The sequence below is a fragment of the Rissa tridactyla genome, chromosome 6 (assembly GCF_028500815.1).
Source record: "Rissa tridactyla isolate bRisTri1 chromosome 6, bRisTri1.patW.cur.20221130, whole genome shotgun sequence".
Taxonomy (NCBI): domain Eukaryota; kingdom Metazoa; phylum Chordata; class Aves; order Charadriiformes; family Laridae; genus Rissa; species Rissa tridactyla.
Window position 1 is genome coordinate 70,519,803 of NC_071471.1, and position 16,058 is coordinate 70,535,860.

At 41.7% G+C, this 16,058-nt stretch overlaps 1 protein-coding gene across 2 annotated transcripts in view; it reads left to right on the forward strand.

Moving 5' to 3' along the window:
* Positions 1-16,058, forward strand: part of DOCK1 (dedicator of cytokinesis 1) — a 323,977-nt gene that overhangs the window by 52,387 nt on the left and 255,532 nt on the right. For both annotated transcript variants that reach the window (XM_054206749.1, XM_054206750.1), the window contains exons 19-22: positions 5,407-5,504; positions 8,897-8,986; positions 9,509-9,609; positions 11,785-11,919. In XM_054206749.1, the coding sequence (XP_054062724.1) occupies positions 5,407-5,504; positions 8,897-8,986; positions 9,509-9,609; positions 11,785-11,919 (424 nt within the window). The remainder of the gene's footprint in view (positions 1-5,406; positions 5,505-8,896; positions 8,987-9,508; positions 9,610-11,784; positions 11,920-16,058) is intronic.

Sequence of the window (16,058 nt, forward strand, 5' to 3'; positions counted from 1 at the left end):
TGTTCCTTTTAAAACTTGCCTTATATACATTTTTCATGGGTATTTGTCAGCTGGCTGACTGCATCCAAAGGCGGTGAAAGCAGAGCTGATGGCAGCCACCAAAGCAAATATTTCACATTTCCAGACTGTGCCCTCTCTGTAATTTTTGTGCTTCGTTGCCATGGAGCGGTCCCTTGTTCTCTGCGCCGCAGCAGAAGTCGACTCGGGAGTGTGGGTGGGTCATTGAGACGGGAGTGAGTCATGCCAGGGAAAGGGATCGTTCCTTCGTGACTCAGGAGAAGGCAGGGCTCAGTTCTGATGGATCTGCCGGGAGCTGAGGTTGTGGACGAGGAAGGCTTGGGATGGGGGGGGTGGGTGGGCATAATGATTGGATTGTCAGGTTAATGAGTTCCCCTCTGTCCACAGGGAAAGTTACTAGTCTGGTACAACTTCACAGTCAACTCACAATTTTGTTGCAGTGTTTTTCAGTGGCATCTCTGTTGTAGCACGTCCTAGGTGTTTCGTATTCAGAGCACATCGGAGTCACTGCAGTCTGGCAGTCTTATAGCCTAAGAGGGCGTTTAGCAAAAAAATTCGGAAATGATTTTGGAATTTCGTAGCAAAGATGGCATCATAGCTCAACAGGAACACGGTGGTTTGGGGGTTTTGCAGAGCGCACGTGGAACTGAGCTACTTCTTGTTTGTCATATGATTGGGGGTTTTTATTCCTCAGTCTTTCCTAGTGCTTATTAGCAGTTAGAAGTATTTCATACTGATCAATATATTGACATTGCTTTCACAGAACTATTATTAAAATTAAGACTGAGCATTGTTTCACGCTTAATTTACATAGAATTTGCTTTGAACTTTTGATCTTTATTTAATGTTACCGTTAATTGTGTTGTCTGTGAAACCTTTTCTCAAAATTGCCAAAGCCTTTTCTCTTTCTTCAAAGTATTTTGACATTGTTAAACAAGATCACCATGTATCCCGAAGCAATTTAGAAAAGAAACAAAAAAAAAATCATCATTAAATTCCTTTCTCAAGTCTCATTTTTCATCTAAAAATTGGCAGAGTTGTTCAGATTATAGTTTCTGAAGCTGATTTTAACTTCTGTAAAATTCTTGGTTAATATTCTTCCTTTAACATTCTTAAAAATAAGTAAGTAGAAATCCATGATTATCCTCGTGTGCCGAAACGTTGAGGCAAAACATAGTTTTCTTCTTTTGATCATCTATAACGGTTCTTTCTTCACCCTCCGTTTGGAATTGGCTTTAAGACTTATTTTTAGTAATTCTGAAAGTATGTTAATAAATCATATGACTGTTCCTGCATTGTATTTGATGTTGCAAACTATCTTTTTGTGTATAAGCTCTTTGAATACTCACTTGACTTCAGTTCTCTGTGAACTCTAAGTTATTAATGTTGCTTTTCTGTTAGTAATTGATGTCCTTAGTATCTGAAAATTCTCCAAAATAGCAAACTTGGCTGCTGGTAAGACTTCAGCTATTTTCTTGGAGACAAAGTGATAGCCTGAAGTATCTACTTAGTTAACATTCGAGCAGTTGTTAGTGATTTGTGGCAAAATGTATTATAGCAACCCGTTTCCTGGCCTTTTCTGAGATTTTGCATTTAATTTTGAGAAGGAGTAGCAATGTAAGCCAAGGAGTAGGACCATTTAAAATACAAGCAATAAAACCCCCAAGCTCCTCAGGGATCAGTGAGAAGATCAGCTCTTGGAGGTATCAGAAGCTGCTGTTCATTATCACTTGGCCTCTGGGCCAGGTTCTCCTCCTTTGCAGTCTGAGGCAGAAGAGGATGTTCTTCCTCTCGTATCTGCAGGTCTATGGCAGTGCATGCCTTTATTCTGCTCTCGAGACTTTCTGTAACAAATATGTCTTTTATGGGCTGAAGAAACACTTTGCATTTTTGAGTAATGAAATGAAGCGTCTGTGTTAAAACTCTGGAATTTAGGAATTGGTGTTCAACTCTATCAAACTATGTATGTGTTGAAGTGATGACCAACAGTGCCACTGTCCCCTGATGTATTAACAGGCAGTGTGGCACTGGGTCCCCACCTTCTCTAGGGGGTGGTTGACTCTTTGACACCTCACACTTGCTTTGCTACATGTTGTGGGGCACTGAGTGCGTCAGCAGACACCCCAAAGTTGGGGGGGTTGTGTTGGGTTTTTGTGGTTGGCTTTTTAATTGGCATTCTTTGGGTTTTTGTTAAGGTCAGAAGTGAGAAGTTTGATCCCATATGTTACGGGATATGTGCTTGCAGCTGACGGCATCTCAGTAGATCTCTCTGAGGTGGGAAATGTTGGGCCTTCTGTTCTTAGGGTAAAGGGATAGCGAGGTCTGTTTTGAATCCGTTCCTGATGTCATGTCCAAGTCAGGGTTGTGTGTTGATTGTGTTTTCCTTTTTCAGAGTAGCCTGCTGAGCTATGACAGACTGAGGTCTTGTCTTCTCCTGCATAGGCGAGGTAGTCTTGGTATTTGAATCTTCTTTTTCTGGCAACTAGGAGCTGGAGATACCGGGAAATCCAGAAGGAGGGGCAAAATGGCATCAAAAGCCACATCCCACTCTACCTGAAGACTGCCTGTGGGTAGGAAATCGTACCGGTGCCCGTTACAGGGCTGTCACGATGGATGTCCTTTTGTCATCAGGGTGGTGGAAATAGAACTGAAATTGCATAAATGGGCTCGCTGGAAAATTTTTCTGATTGCCAGTAGCCAGAGGGCTGTCTAGTGTTCTTCCTGTCTGCTGTTGTGAAGCACCCAGGGTGTCTGTAAGGGTTATTGAAAGTATTTCGATGTTTTCTTTTCTGCCTGAAGGACTCAAACCTCTAGATAATAGTGACTGTTGCTGATCTGGAGTCAAGATTTCAAGGAACCCAGGAGACTAGGCTTTCAGAAAACAGTTGAGAGGAATTTTACTTAGTCACTCAGCACAATTGATAATTTAGGAAAAAAAAAAACAAAACAAAACAAAAAGAAAAATAAACCCCACACCAATACACATGATATGGCAAATTCAGGTGCTACACTGGCATAAAAATGAAGATGGAAATACAGAATTAAAATAAAACAAGTCATAAAAAGTGGAAAATAAAATGCTTAAAGTCAAGAGAGAAGATTATTTCAAAGAACACGTGGAAATGTAATTAAAGTAGAAATATCTTACTTCAATTCAGTGACTGGGCTTTGAGAAGAGTTTGGGTATTTCTACAGGGAAACCTTTGCATAGATACAGGTCGAGGAAGGTGTATAACCGGGAAGCTGGACCATTTGGTTCCAATTGCTAAATAAGATATAAAAGAAAATCTTCATCTGTAGTCAATATAAGTTACATTCAGCCAAATAAAGCTGCTGTTGGCTACTTGGCAGGCTAGATGTTGGTTCTAACCCTTTGCCATTGAAAATCCTCGGTCTGTCTCCTTCCTCTGATATTTTCCAGTCACTTGACATAGTCTGACTACAGTAATTACTATTTAATGTAGGGTAAAATGCTGTTTTACATTCTTACCCTGTTCTATTTCCTGTATTATTTTATACCTAGACCTATTAAAAGAGTAGTATTAACTGACCAACTGGTATTTTGCTGGGGTTAATGCTTGCAGTTGCAGAATGAAAGCACATTTTTACCGTACACTGGGACTTACTTTTCTCTGGTAGTTGGACTGCGTTGACATTTTCTCTTCACACATGTATATTCATTTAGCATTTGCTGTGTCATCACGCTGAAAGTACACGTGGGTTTGTTTTCTTGGGGCGATACATGGTGCCATTCAGAGATAGCCTGGGCTGGCTTTTGTTCAGACCGTTTCTTTTGTCAAGCTGATGCCTTTGTAGAAGCCAGACTGAAAGCAGATTCAGTCGTGGAAAGCTGATATAAACATATTCACCAACCGGTTTGAATAAGTCATGGAGAAATCTTTACTTTTCTTCCAGAAGCAATTTTTCTGTTAACGTTGGGTTTCTGAGACTTTGGTTTCAGCCTATAGGCTTCTTGTAGGATATATTAAAAAAAAAAAAAGGGGGGGGAGGGGGCTTGAATTGTTCAAAGCTTTAACGTAGTAAAACACTTTACTTCTACTCCCAAAGAGATGGTAAGAGGGCTTGGTTTGAGCGCTGCCCAGAGGGGAGTCTATCCCAAGGAGAATTTCAGTCCATTCCACTCTTAAGTAATTTTATTTGTTGCATAGAATGAAAGATTTTTGGGGAAGGTGTAGCAGCTGCTCTTGTTCTTTGCGTGTAATTCCCAGAATATACCCTGCAGATGCACGCCTTGGTAAACATTTTGTTGGTTGCTTTGAAAGTTTGAATAAAAGAAGTGAGGGGGTATTGGTTGGGAGGAGCCGTCTGTCCTTACTGTTTAAGTATTACATTGGCCAGAATTCACATATTATTAACCATATTTGGGGGGAGGTGGGTAATGTGCAGTAGTAATCCAGGGGCTGAACTGAAAGTGGACAGTCTTCAGAATCTCCTCTTTGTCTCCCTTTAGGGGCTTCTGCTGAGGATGACTTTATGGATAGTTTTTCGGCTGAAAACTGACTTTTAGTGGGGCAGGGAGGAATTTTTCCCTGATGCTAGTTTGGCTGAGGCAGGACGAGCTTGGGGTTTTGGATTTGTAGGGAATTCAGGTCGCATCTCCACAAATGCTAGTGTGGGCTTCACTTACTGGTGCTCCAGCGTGGCTGTGAGTTTTTCCTAGCCAGGGGGTCCCCTGGGCAACCCCTGTTGGGAGTTGCCTCATGCATTTTCCTTAAAGGCAACTGAAAAATGGTGTTGTAGCTCTTTATGACCAACAGAAAAGAGAGAACTTGCCATATGTATTAGTAAATGCTGAAGTGCCATGATCTTTGTAGTGGGATGTAGAATCTGGGGACAAAACCCTCTGCAGTTGACTTGTTTCGTGATCTGTTCTGTACCCTGGCTCTGCCTGGCTCAGAAGCAATACCCAAGAAATTTTGGGGATTCTAAGTTATTAAGCAGACAGCTTTCCACTGAATTAGCTTAGTTTGCAACTGTTTGTCTTGCATTGTGCCTTATTTTCTTTTCAGTTTATTCGGCGAGAGCAAAGAAGCTAGAAACACTAATGCTGGGAGAGTCACGGCCCTGTAGATATGTCTGTGTTGGTGGCTGACTGATTTCATTTTGGCATCTCTTTCTGAAAACACAACTGTTGTGTACAACAAATTAAAACTGAGGGATCAGACTTTCTTGGCCTGGATTTTAATGCTGACATTTCAAAAGCAGTCTGCTTTTTTGAAAGCCTTTCAGAGTTCTTTCATTGTATTGTACTAGGTTTCTGCAGCGTCAGAGGCGTGCTAGAAACACGTTGTTGTGAAACAACAATAGCTATGGGGTGCGAGGGAAAGTAAATATCCTGCCTGATATGATTGTTTTTCTTATTCCTAGTTGATCTCTTGGGACTGCTGAAATGGCGATCTAACACGAACCTGTTGCAGCAGAATTTGAAGCAGCTGATGAAGGTTGATGGTGGTGAAGTGGTTAAGGTAACGAGTTAGTTTACTTCAAAATAAATTTGGTGTCGTAATTTTGCTGAATCCCGTATTTTGAGGTGTTCATATCTTTTGTATTGGTTCCCCGTCCCCCAGACCTCACGCTTTAAACTGTAACCAGGTATCTCTCAGCCTTCAGGATGCTAATGCCCTTCTCCTTGCCCTCAAAGAACATTTCAGATGTTGAGTACTGGTAAAACACATGTAAAATGCAAATATCTGAAAATGTAGGGTGTTTTTTTTTATTTTAAGCACTTTGGTGAATTTTTATATACAGACACATGAAGGCAAAGGGCATTTTTCTTTGCAAGATTAAAACATCCTGAAATTCTTACATGGTGATATTAAATGTATTTTTAATATATGGATGTGGAATGCAATCCTACAATGTGCTGCTGACTTTTTTTTTAAATATTTCTCCTGAACATATTTAGCTACGCCAAGTTATTTACATCTGCCAAGGCCACTGAGTGATTGTAGAGACCTGCGTAAGGACAGATTTTGCTGTAGAAAAGAGTAGGCTGGGATTTTATTGAATGTGTTGTAATAAATCAAATCTAAGAGAGTGTCAAAAGATGCAGCGTATTGGGGACAGATGACCCTTAAGGGCCTGCAGCAGTGTTTTCTTATTTCAGTGGATTTTAATTTGGTCAACTGAAGCATAATGAATGCCTCATCTCGAAGTAACTTAAAACGTCTGAGGCTGCTGATATTATCCTTTATTGAGCGTGGTGAAAATAGGATCTCACGTGATTTGTTTTTCAGGAAGGTTCTGCCTGCTGCGTTTTGTTGTGGATCATTTGATAGCTAAAAACTTGCCACTGATATTTGCTTCTGCCGAGCATTGTCATAGTTCTGTCGCTTGGAATTTTCCCCCTTCTCCAAATGACATCAGAGCGCGTACGGCAGATTACTGCTGGGTGGATATTGGTGCTTTTAGAAGCATCAGAACGCAGCACAAACGAGGTTTAAGTAAAAGCAGTATCGGAGCGAGTTCTTCCGCTGGCACGCGCTCACCCCTCCCTGAGCTGGTGCAGGACTCGTATGAAATCGTATTCCCTTCTCCCTACTGCATGGGGATCTGAGCACAGCTCGATTTATGCATAGGATGGAAAAGTGAATGTTTAATATTGCTCTCTTTACCGTTTTTATTCTTTTTTAGAAGACAGCTGTTTGCCTTATCCGTCTGTTAAGAGCAGTGTTCAGTGTGTAGACGTGGTGTTGCATGTTCATAATACATAGTTTGTAACTGTTCCTTTCTATTCTTTCAGCTTTTTTTGTCCTTCATGGTTTTAAATACAATGCATGGTAGAGGCTGTGTATATTACAAGTACACATTTGATAAAATATATTCACATTTTCTGTTAAACTCTTTCTATGTTGTTAAAACTCCAGTAAAATACGTCTGGTACTGGTGTTCGTTTATCACCAGGCAGAGATCAGCCGAGATGCTCGTTCTGTGTTTGACTGTTTCAATAGTACACGGAGACTGTAAATGTTATCTCCCTTTCACAGAGGCTCTGACGGCATTTGGGCATGGAGTCTATAGGATGTGAGAATGTAAACTAATAGTCTAGAAATTATTCATACTAGTTCCCTACCTGAGAAATGTTTTCCTACTGCTTCATTCAACAAAAGCATCTATCCTCTATTCTTCTGGCTGTTACGTGAAGTCCTTGTGAACAGGTTTAAAACTTGAACTCTACTACTGAAAGTCAATATATGATGCCTAAACGTGAAGTGAAGACTTGATCGGTAATGACCCAGCCATCTCTGGGGCTTTGTTTCTAAAGGCCCTTAGCCAGGCAGCGTTTGGGATCTGAGGGTGCTGCTTCTCTTCAAACCAAGACAAAAACTTCTCATGTGGAAGCTCAAGGCTTTGTTGTTTCCTTCCTGTCAGCTGCTGGTTAAATGTACTTTATTTGCATGAGTTCTTTAATTGAACAAATGGGACTAGGAGAAGGTTTTTTTTTTTTTTTTTTTTCTTTTCCCTCCCAAATCCTGTAGTGGAACTATGAGCTGTAGCACCTCCAGAACTGAGGTCTAAAATCGGCTGCAAGCATTTTGGCTTTTCTGTGTTTTCATCTTCAGATATTAGTAGCGTGAACTGTGGCTCTGCGTTCACTTGTTTTGAGGGAATTTGGCATTCGGCAGTGTTTAGTGAGCTGCTAAATGGAGCTTAATTCCTGAGATTGAACTCTGGATTTAGTAGGTAGTCCAAGGGACTCGCATTTGGTCTCTGGGAGGCTCATTGCATAGCTAAAAAGGTTGAAGGGAGGAAGGCGGGAGTCCAGTTGTTTTTGCATGGCTCCCACGGTGTGTGTAATATCTCTTTGTAGTTCCAGTCTCAGGAAGCGTTTGCCCTTCTGTTTGTTCAGACGTTCTTCCTCAACCGTACCTTACTCATCTACAAGACAAAAACCATTTGTACTTCATTTGAGACAGATGTGCTGGAACAGTCCATGTCGAACCCCTTCTCTCTCAACCAAAACAAATACAAACTGAGGCCGTGATCCATCCTTATTCCGCCTCGGAGGAGCCCGTGTTGGTTGTGTGTCACCAGGTGGAAGAGAATGCTCAGGCACGGATTCCCGTGCTGATAAAACTGAACGCGTTGATGAGTATCTCTGGGCCGTGCATGGGTTACTTGCTGTCACTGGGAAGAAATACTGTAATTATAGGTGCATAAAGCAGCTTTTAACCCTCTGCTTAGCTCGGGTTCCCTGTCGCTAACCTGCTTTTACTTTTCGTGTTGCACAGATGAGGGTGTCCAGCCAAGTTGGGTAGTGAAGACTCTTCCTCTGTGGCAGTGGTAGAGGCGTGTAGGGCTTGGGCTGGGGCGGAAGGTTGGGTGCTCTGGTTCCCATGCCTGCGTGTGCGCTCCCGCTGTGGGGCCCAGCCGATGCAGCCATGAAAAGCGCTGTGCCGGGCACTTCTCATCGCTCAGCTCCCAACCACCGAGGGTGACTTGATTTATTTGGCATGAGACTGAGTCGCTTGTCTGGTTTGTGCTCTTGAAGCGTCGGTTTTCGGAAACTGCATGATCCTGTTGGCTGTCTGTTGAAGCTGAGTTTTGAAATACATTTGTGTTCATTTGCTGTAATAGATGACACTTCTCGTTCAGGTGTAGCAAGTGTGATTTCTGACCTTTTTTATTTTTTCTATTTGAGTGATACAGATCTATAGATAGATAGATATAGATATCTATCTATATCTATAGATAGATAACCAACTTAACTAAAAAATAATTTGCTGAAAAACAAAACGTTTCAGCTAACTTTTGAAGTTATTACTTTGTAAAATATGTAAATGCAAGCAAGTAACCTGTGTGACACCTGAATTTCATTTTTCCTGTAAAACGTGATGAATTGTGTATTTTTTTGTAGTTTCTTCAAGATACGTTGGATGCACTTTTTAACATAATGATGGAGAACTCGGAGAGTGAGACATTTGACACATTAGTGTTTGATGCTTTGGTGAGTTTGCATTGTGGATGGAATAAAATGTAGGTATTGCAATATTGAATAAATAAAACAAGCATGGTGTAAATGCTAGGATGAAGATTACTAATGAAGTGGATCTTATTAGCTCTTAGTTTTTTATCATTTAATTTAAAATGCATGGAAGGTTTTCATTATCTTTGAAGATTCAGTTGGACTAGACCAAAAGGGGGTTGGATTATATCATGAAAACATCATGTACATCTTGGCAGAAAAGACAGAGGCAGTCAAGCCCAGTCATTTTAGTGGGTTAACTGCAGAATTTAGGGCAGAAACACAAAGTTCCTGCTTAGAAAAACAAAACTTTGTTATGAACAGGAAGTTTTCACAGGACAGGAGAATATTAATATATTGGGAGAACAATCAAAAGGCAAAGTCTCTGTGTTTTTAATGTTATTAATGCATCTTATCTGAAAATAAAAATGGGTGAATGTAGAACATTTAAGATTTTTTTTTTTTTTGAGGGTAGTGCAATAATTATGCTGGGCTTTTTTTCAGGTGTTTATCATTGGACTGATTGCTGACAGAAAATTTCAACATTTTAATCCTGTCTTGGAAACCTACATTAAAAAGCACTTCAGCGCTACGTTAGCCTACACGTAAATCTTAAAAATTACTTCTTCTAATGTGGCTTGCACAGTTTTTCCAGATAACATTATTCAATTACTTGTTCATGTAGTTTAATTAGGAATTTGCCCATAGAGCTTGGGAGGGTGGGAGCTTCTGGAAGAAGGCTGGAGATAGCATGTACTTCGTATGTCTTTCTCTCTTGAAATAACAGTAATAAAACCTTTGCAAAAGGTCATTTGCAAGGAGGAAGACTTGATTTTGTTGTGTTGAAGGAGGGGATGATTTGACTATTTCAAGAACTGTTTTGTAAGGAAAGTGTTCGTAAGCAGTTCTCAGTTATACTTGAGGAAGAAATCACGTCCATTTAAGATGTTTCAAATATATGTTGTGTGGTGCATTAAATTGATGTTCTACCGTGTATTATCTGCATTACCATTGCTTTGGGGAGGAAGCAGTGAAGAACAAAAAAACAAAGGTCCACTGTATTTGCTGTTTTAAGTGTTTCTTGAGAGTTCGGTTCTTTGCTGCTGCTTGAGACTATTAGTGTTGGAGGAAAGCATATAATGGACAACTTCCAGTGTTGGGAGGAAAAAAATCCAAACAGGGAAACCTGCTGTGCACTTTGCTGTTACGCTGTTGTTTTTTTTTTTTTTTTTTTTGTGACCAGAAAATGATTGAGAAGTATTGATTTAAAATAGTGAAGAAGAGTTAGGCCTTTAGTCACAACTTTGATATTGCAGTCGCTTTGCTGAGTTACAGGCAGTGAGTGTTGCAGCCGTCGTGTGAAGTGGGTAAAGGATGGAGCATCCTCTAGCGTCTGGTTTTGTTGGCAAGAGCTGAAGGTGGTCCTTGCGCTGGCAGGCGTGGAGAGCATCCTGCCCTGCCTTAAATGCAGGGAGGTGGAAGCAGGTTTAAGCTCAAGGATGCTGGAAGATCTGAATTCTGGCTGGACAAGTGCCCGTGGGCATGACAAATCCCAACCCTCTCCCTACCCTTTATTGTACAGGTTTGCTTCAGGAGAGAGAGGTTGCACTGGCAATATCTACACGGTTACTTGGAATTCTTAGGCAGTTTACTCCTATTCAAATAAATATCAAGATATCTCTCTGCTCAATGTTATCTTCTGTTAAGTGGCATATGATGTTCTACTTTTTAGCGGGGATGTTGAAACATACAGTGTAGCTAGGGTGACTTAAAACGGAATTGCCTGTATTTGCATTAAAATTGTGATTTATATTCTTTGGAAGGGAAGTAGTTGAAATGGTATTATTTTTAAAATTGCTTCACCTTCAAGTTTGATGGACTTCAAAATGTGGAATAAGAGAATTTCCAACTGGTGTCGTATACATTTTTGAGAAATAAATTTCACAAATTCTAGCCCAAAATCCATGGGAAAGCTATGTAAAGGCAAAGCCTTGTTTAATGAAGAAACTCCCATTTTATGTGTTTTAATTCTAACCTGGAGAAGAGGTTTCTGCCTGGAGAAGAGGAGGCTGAGGGGAGACCTTATCACCCTCTACAACTACCTGAAAGGAGGTTGTAGAGAGATGGGGGCTGACCTCTTCTCCCTGGTGACAAGTGATAGGACGAGAGGAAACGGGTTCAAGTTACGCCAGGGGAGGTTTAGATTGGATATTAGGAAACATTTTTTCACTGAAAGGGTTATTAAACATTGGAATAGGCTGCCCGGGGAGGTGGTGGATTCACCATCCCTGGAGGTGTTCAAAAAAAGGGTAGATGGGGCACTTAGGGACATGGTTTAGAAGTGGCTTTTGTCAGGGTAGGTTAAAGGTTGGACTTGATGATCTTAAAGGTCCCTTCCAACCTCAGCAATTCTATGATTCTAACGATGTGTTTGTATTTCATTTAATTATTTTGATTATTTTGATTATTATTAGTAGTTGCATCTTTATAATAGCTTACATCTGAATATCCCTAAATACCCAGCAGAAAATAAGTCTCATCGAGATTTGCTGTATTGCTTGGATGTTGAACGGTGTTATAGTCTCTGGTTTTTTCTCAAAAATAGGCTGCAGCTACTTACCAGCAAAAACGAGAACATAATGAGTTGATTAGTTGCATAATTAATGTTGTAACTTGGTGGGCACTACTTAGGCACGTAATTTTTCTTTAAACCTTTCAAAATCGAAATTCTTCTCTGCGAGCGTACTTGTAACTTGGATGGTGTTTTTCTATTTAAACAGGAAACTGACTAAAGTTTTAAAAACCTACGTGGATAACGCTGAGAAGTGTGGGATCACTGACCAGCTCTTCAAAGCTATGAAAGCTTTGGAGTACATCTTCAAGTTCATAGTGCGCTCCCGGATATTGTTCAATCAGTAAGTATGGCAAATGCTGACACCTCCCGTAATTCCCATTGACAATATTGTTTAAGAACTGTCACAATTTTAACACCACAAGTTAAACTTGCTCAATATCGCACTGCTTTAGTAACACCTTGAGTTGTTAGAAGGTATTTCAGGAGGCAGCTCTTCCCCAAGAGCGAGCCAGATTTCAAAGCTTGAACCCAGCTTTGTGGAAAGCAATAAACAGAAGAAACCCGTGTCTGACGGATGTATATTTTAGGTAGCAGTGTGCTGCTAAAACCGTGATGTCTTGCAGCTCTCTATAGTTTAGGTCTCTGAAGAAATGAAGCTTGCCGCTGTTTGGGAAGCTATTTGGGAAGAGGGTCAGAATAGATAGACAGCGAGGGGAGAAAAAGAGTAGGAGATGCACCTTTCTTGACACTCTGCCTCGTAGAAGAAAACCACGAGTATTTTCGGAGTTGAACCCCCAGCAGCCTGTTGGTGGTCGGTTGCAGTTTGTAGGGCCCTGCAGTCTCAATAGGTTTTGGTGAGCAAGAGGGGAAAGTGGAAAGAAAGAAGGGCTGCAGAGTGATACCACTCCTCAAGAGCAATAGTATTTTTGATAGAAGAATCGTCTGAGTTTCTATAAAAGCTCTTTCTATGCCTGACAGCCTGGCAGAGACCTGCTGGGGGGCTGTTTTCTGCTCCCCGCTCGACCTCCGGTGTGGGGAACTGCCCGGGGACTCACTGGCACTGTCTGCCCTGGGCTTCCATCTGTGAAGTCAAGCATAAATGATTATTCTAAGTTAATTTGGAAGTCAGTACTGTGTTTTATATGCGAAATATTTAAAAAGTTATAAAGTTGATGATATATTCATTTTCACTTGGATTCAATCCTTTTACTTCTTGTTAGTGATGGTAACAACCTTATTACAAGGGACTTATGTAGAGCTCTGAAGTTACCAACTCCACCAACCTTTCTCTAATTTAGAGATTGTAATTTATTTCTGTAGGAGTCTTGCTGTGAGCTTCATAGAATACTGAATGTCACTTATACTATTGCAGGTCCTACAAATCACTTTTAAACAGAAAAAAATAATGATCTCTTGCTGCAGATTAGATTTACAGACAATATGACCCTCTAGTATTGGCCATTGGATTTCCTCCTGCTAAGCACTAATTCACAGCTCTTTAGCGTTGGGAAGACACAGCTCTCAGTGACAAGGGGTTAATCAGCAAAGCTACTGAATGCTGGATGACACCGTGATTTGTTCTGCTGTAGGACTTAAATCCTGCCCGAGGTGTGTGATTTGAAGTGATTGCAATGCAGAAGTGTAGCAGCGTTCTGAAATACCGTTACTGTTTTACTGAGAAATCGCAAGGAGCAGGCAGAATCTTTTATTAGAAATTATTACATATTTTTAGCTTTGGTAATATGGACTGAATATATGGAGCGTTTTAGTAATGTGATTGCAGGCAAGCTTCAGTTCTGGATAAATACGTAGAAGCCTGGTTCATCTAGTTAAAGCCTGGTGGCAAATCTTTTTGTTCAGTATATCAAGGTTTATAAAGGCAAAAATATTTGAAGTCAACTTTAGAAAGATCTTTATTTGGTTTGCTCAGCAATGATCCCAGTGGCTGTGTTGCATGTACAACTGTGTTAAGATTTCGAAGGCAGTGCTAAAAGGGTCAGCTTGGTGTGATCCTGGTTTTCTTGTGGCTGCAGTGCTTTTATGCCTTATCGGATGCATTAAATAAATATATGTTAATAACTGACAGTAGGAACACATTTGTGATTAACTTGTTTGTTTTCATTACAATTTCCTTTTTGAAACGCAAAGCTTTTTGTCTGAAGCAGTTTGATTTATTGGACTGTCAAGTTTAGTTACTCTTTATATTGGTATTAGTTTCACCTCTCTAATCTGTTCAGGGGGACACTGAAATCCATTATTGAAATCGGGAGTTAACAAGTAATTTATCCTGCATAACCCCCAGTTTTAGCCTAAAAGGGGAGTAGAAGTTTGCACAGCAGAATAACACAATAATTTTTCTGTAGCATTCATTTCCCCTGTGTACTGGCTAAATAGCCTTTTTATAAAAAAAAAAATAATATTTGTGGCTCCCAAAGGTTTATGAACGCAGCATTAAAAATGGTACACATTATTTTCAGTGTAAAGCAGCAAGGACATTCTGAACTCCGCATTTATCTTAAGATAAGCCCCTTTCCTTCTGTACTAGGTGGTCCATCATAATCTCTTCAAACATGAAGAAATCAGAGTATGAGTCTACATATAAAATTCCGGGGTGTGATGCTCTTTCTGAGCTGCAGACCACATTCATGACCTTCTTACTGGGTTTAACTCCAGAAGAAGAAAATGGAGGAAAATAAAGGGGAATTGAACTCTTGCTGGGAGCTGCTCTGACGGGTCTTGGCGCAAAGTGTTTAGGTTTGCTCAGAGACAGGACTAGTGGGACCAAGGGGGGCTTTGGAAGCCCAGTTGCTGTTGGATGAGGCTTTTGGAGGCAGTTAAAGCCAATGGGGTAAGCATGGGGTTTTAGTTGGGGAAGAAGTCCCATCTGATGTTTTAAAAACACCCCTGTTTAGATTTGACCTGGAAGCCAGATTCTCCTGGGCTTCCTTTAACCACTGATCCTTTTTTCCTGGGGGGGAGTGGGTTGTGTTAAGTGTATATAGCCAAGGTTCAAGATGTGTGTTTGCAACAGCCCTTACGTAGTCAAGTCACACATATTGACAAAGCGGGGAAAAATTTTAAAGGATTTACGTGGAGCTGGTGGTCGTCTCCCTCTTCTTACCATTTTGCAGTGAGAGTCACAGAATCGCAGAATGGCAGGGGTTGGAAGGGCCCTCTGGAGACCATCTAGTCCAACACCCCTGCCAGAGCGGGGTTCACCTGGAGCAGGTTGCACAGGAACGCGTCCAGGCGGGTTTGGAATGTCTCTAGTGTTGGAGACTCCACCACTTCTCTGGGCAGCCTGTGCCAGGGCTCTGCCACCCTCAAAGGAAAGAAGTTCCTCCCCATGTTTAGATGGAACTTCCTATGCTCAAGTTTGTGCCCGTTACCTCTTGTCCTGTCACTGGGCACCACTGAGAAGAGCCTGGCCCCATCCTCCTGACACCCCCCCTTTCAGTATTTATAACTGTTGATAAGATCCCCCCTCAGTCGTCTTTTTTCCAGACTGAAGACACCCAAGTCCCTCAGCCTTTCTTCGTAAAAGAGATGTTCCAGTCCCCTCATCATCTTGGTAGCCCTTTGCTGTCCCCTCTCCAGCAGTTCCCTGTCCTTCTTGAACTGGGGAGCCCAGAACTGGACACAGCACTCCAGGTGCGGCCTCACCGAGGCAGAGCAGAGGGGGAGGATGACCTCCCTCCACCTGCTGGCCACGCTCTTCTTGATGCACCCCAGGGTGCCATTGGCCTTCTTGGCCACAAGGGCACATTGCTGGCTCATGGTCATCCTGTTGTCCACCAGGACTCCCAGGTCTTTTTCCATGGAGCTGCTCTCCGGAATGATTGCATCCTACACCTGAAGCAGAGATCATTATGCATTTAAAATACTCAAGAGAGTTTCAGGACTGTTCATTCCTGTGCTGTCTTGAACTGGTGGACCAGGTTCTTCAGCTTGGCTCTGTATTTTTTGGTGTTGCTCAGGTGTTTCAGGGCAGTTTTTAGCCCCCTAAAAGCATCTGGCAGAGAGAGGGGCCGCGGGGGTTGTGTCTTCCTGTGTGGAGATCAGCTCTGAAAAATCCCACCTGAAGAGACGGGGACCTGCCTTGTGAACTTTGCCTGTGGCTTAGTCGTCCTTCTGCAGCAGCTGTACTGATTACGTGGGAAACTGAGCCTTAACTAGTTTAGTGTTAGCGAGCCAGAAGTTAGAGGTGAAATGTGTTTTAAACTTAACGCTCCCTTCCTGTGGGGGGAAAAAAAAGGGTCTTTTTTTAGCAAATAATGGCTTGATAGGCTCTTTCTGTCTTTCACAAAGTTTAAGGCCACTCACCTTAGGCCACTGGTAGATTTTAATGATTTCTGGCAAGTTGTCTGGATGCTTTCTGGCTAGCTCATCAGAGGGCTGCTTGGCGTTGGTCCTCCCAGACATCTGCTAGCTCTTGTGCGGGGTGAGGAGACTCCATCCCAGTGCTGCGTGGGCACGTGG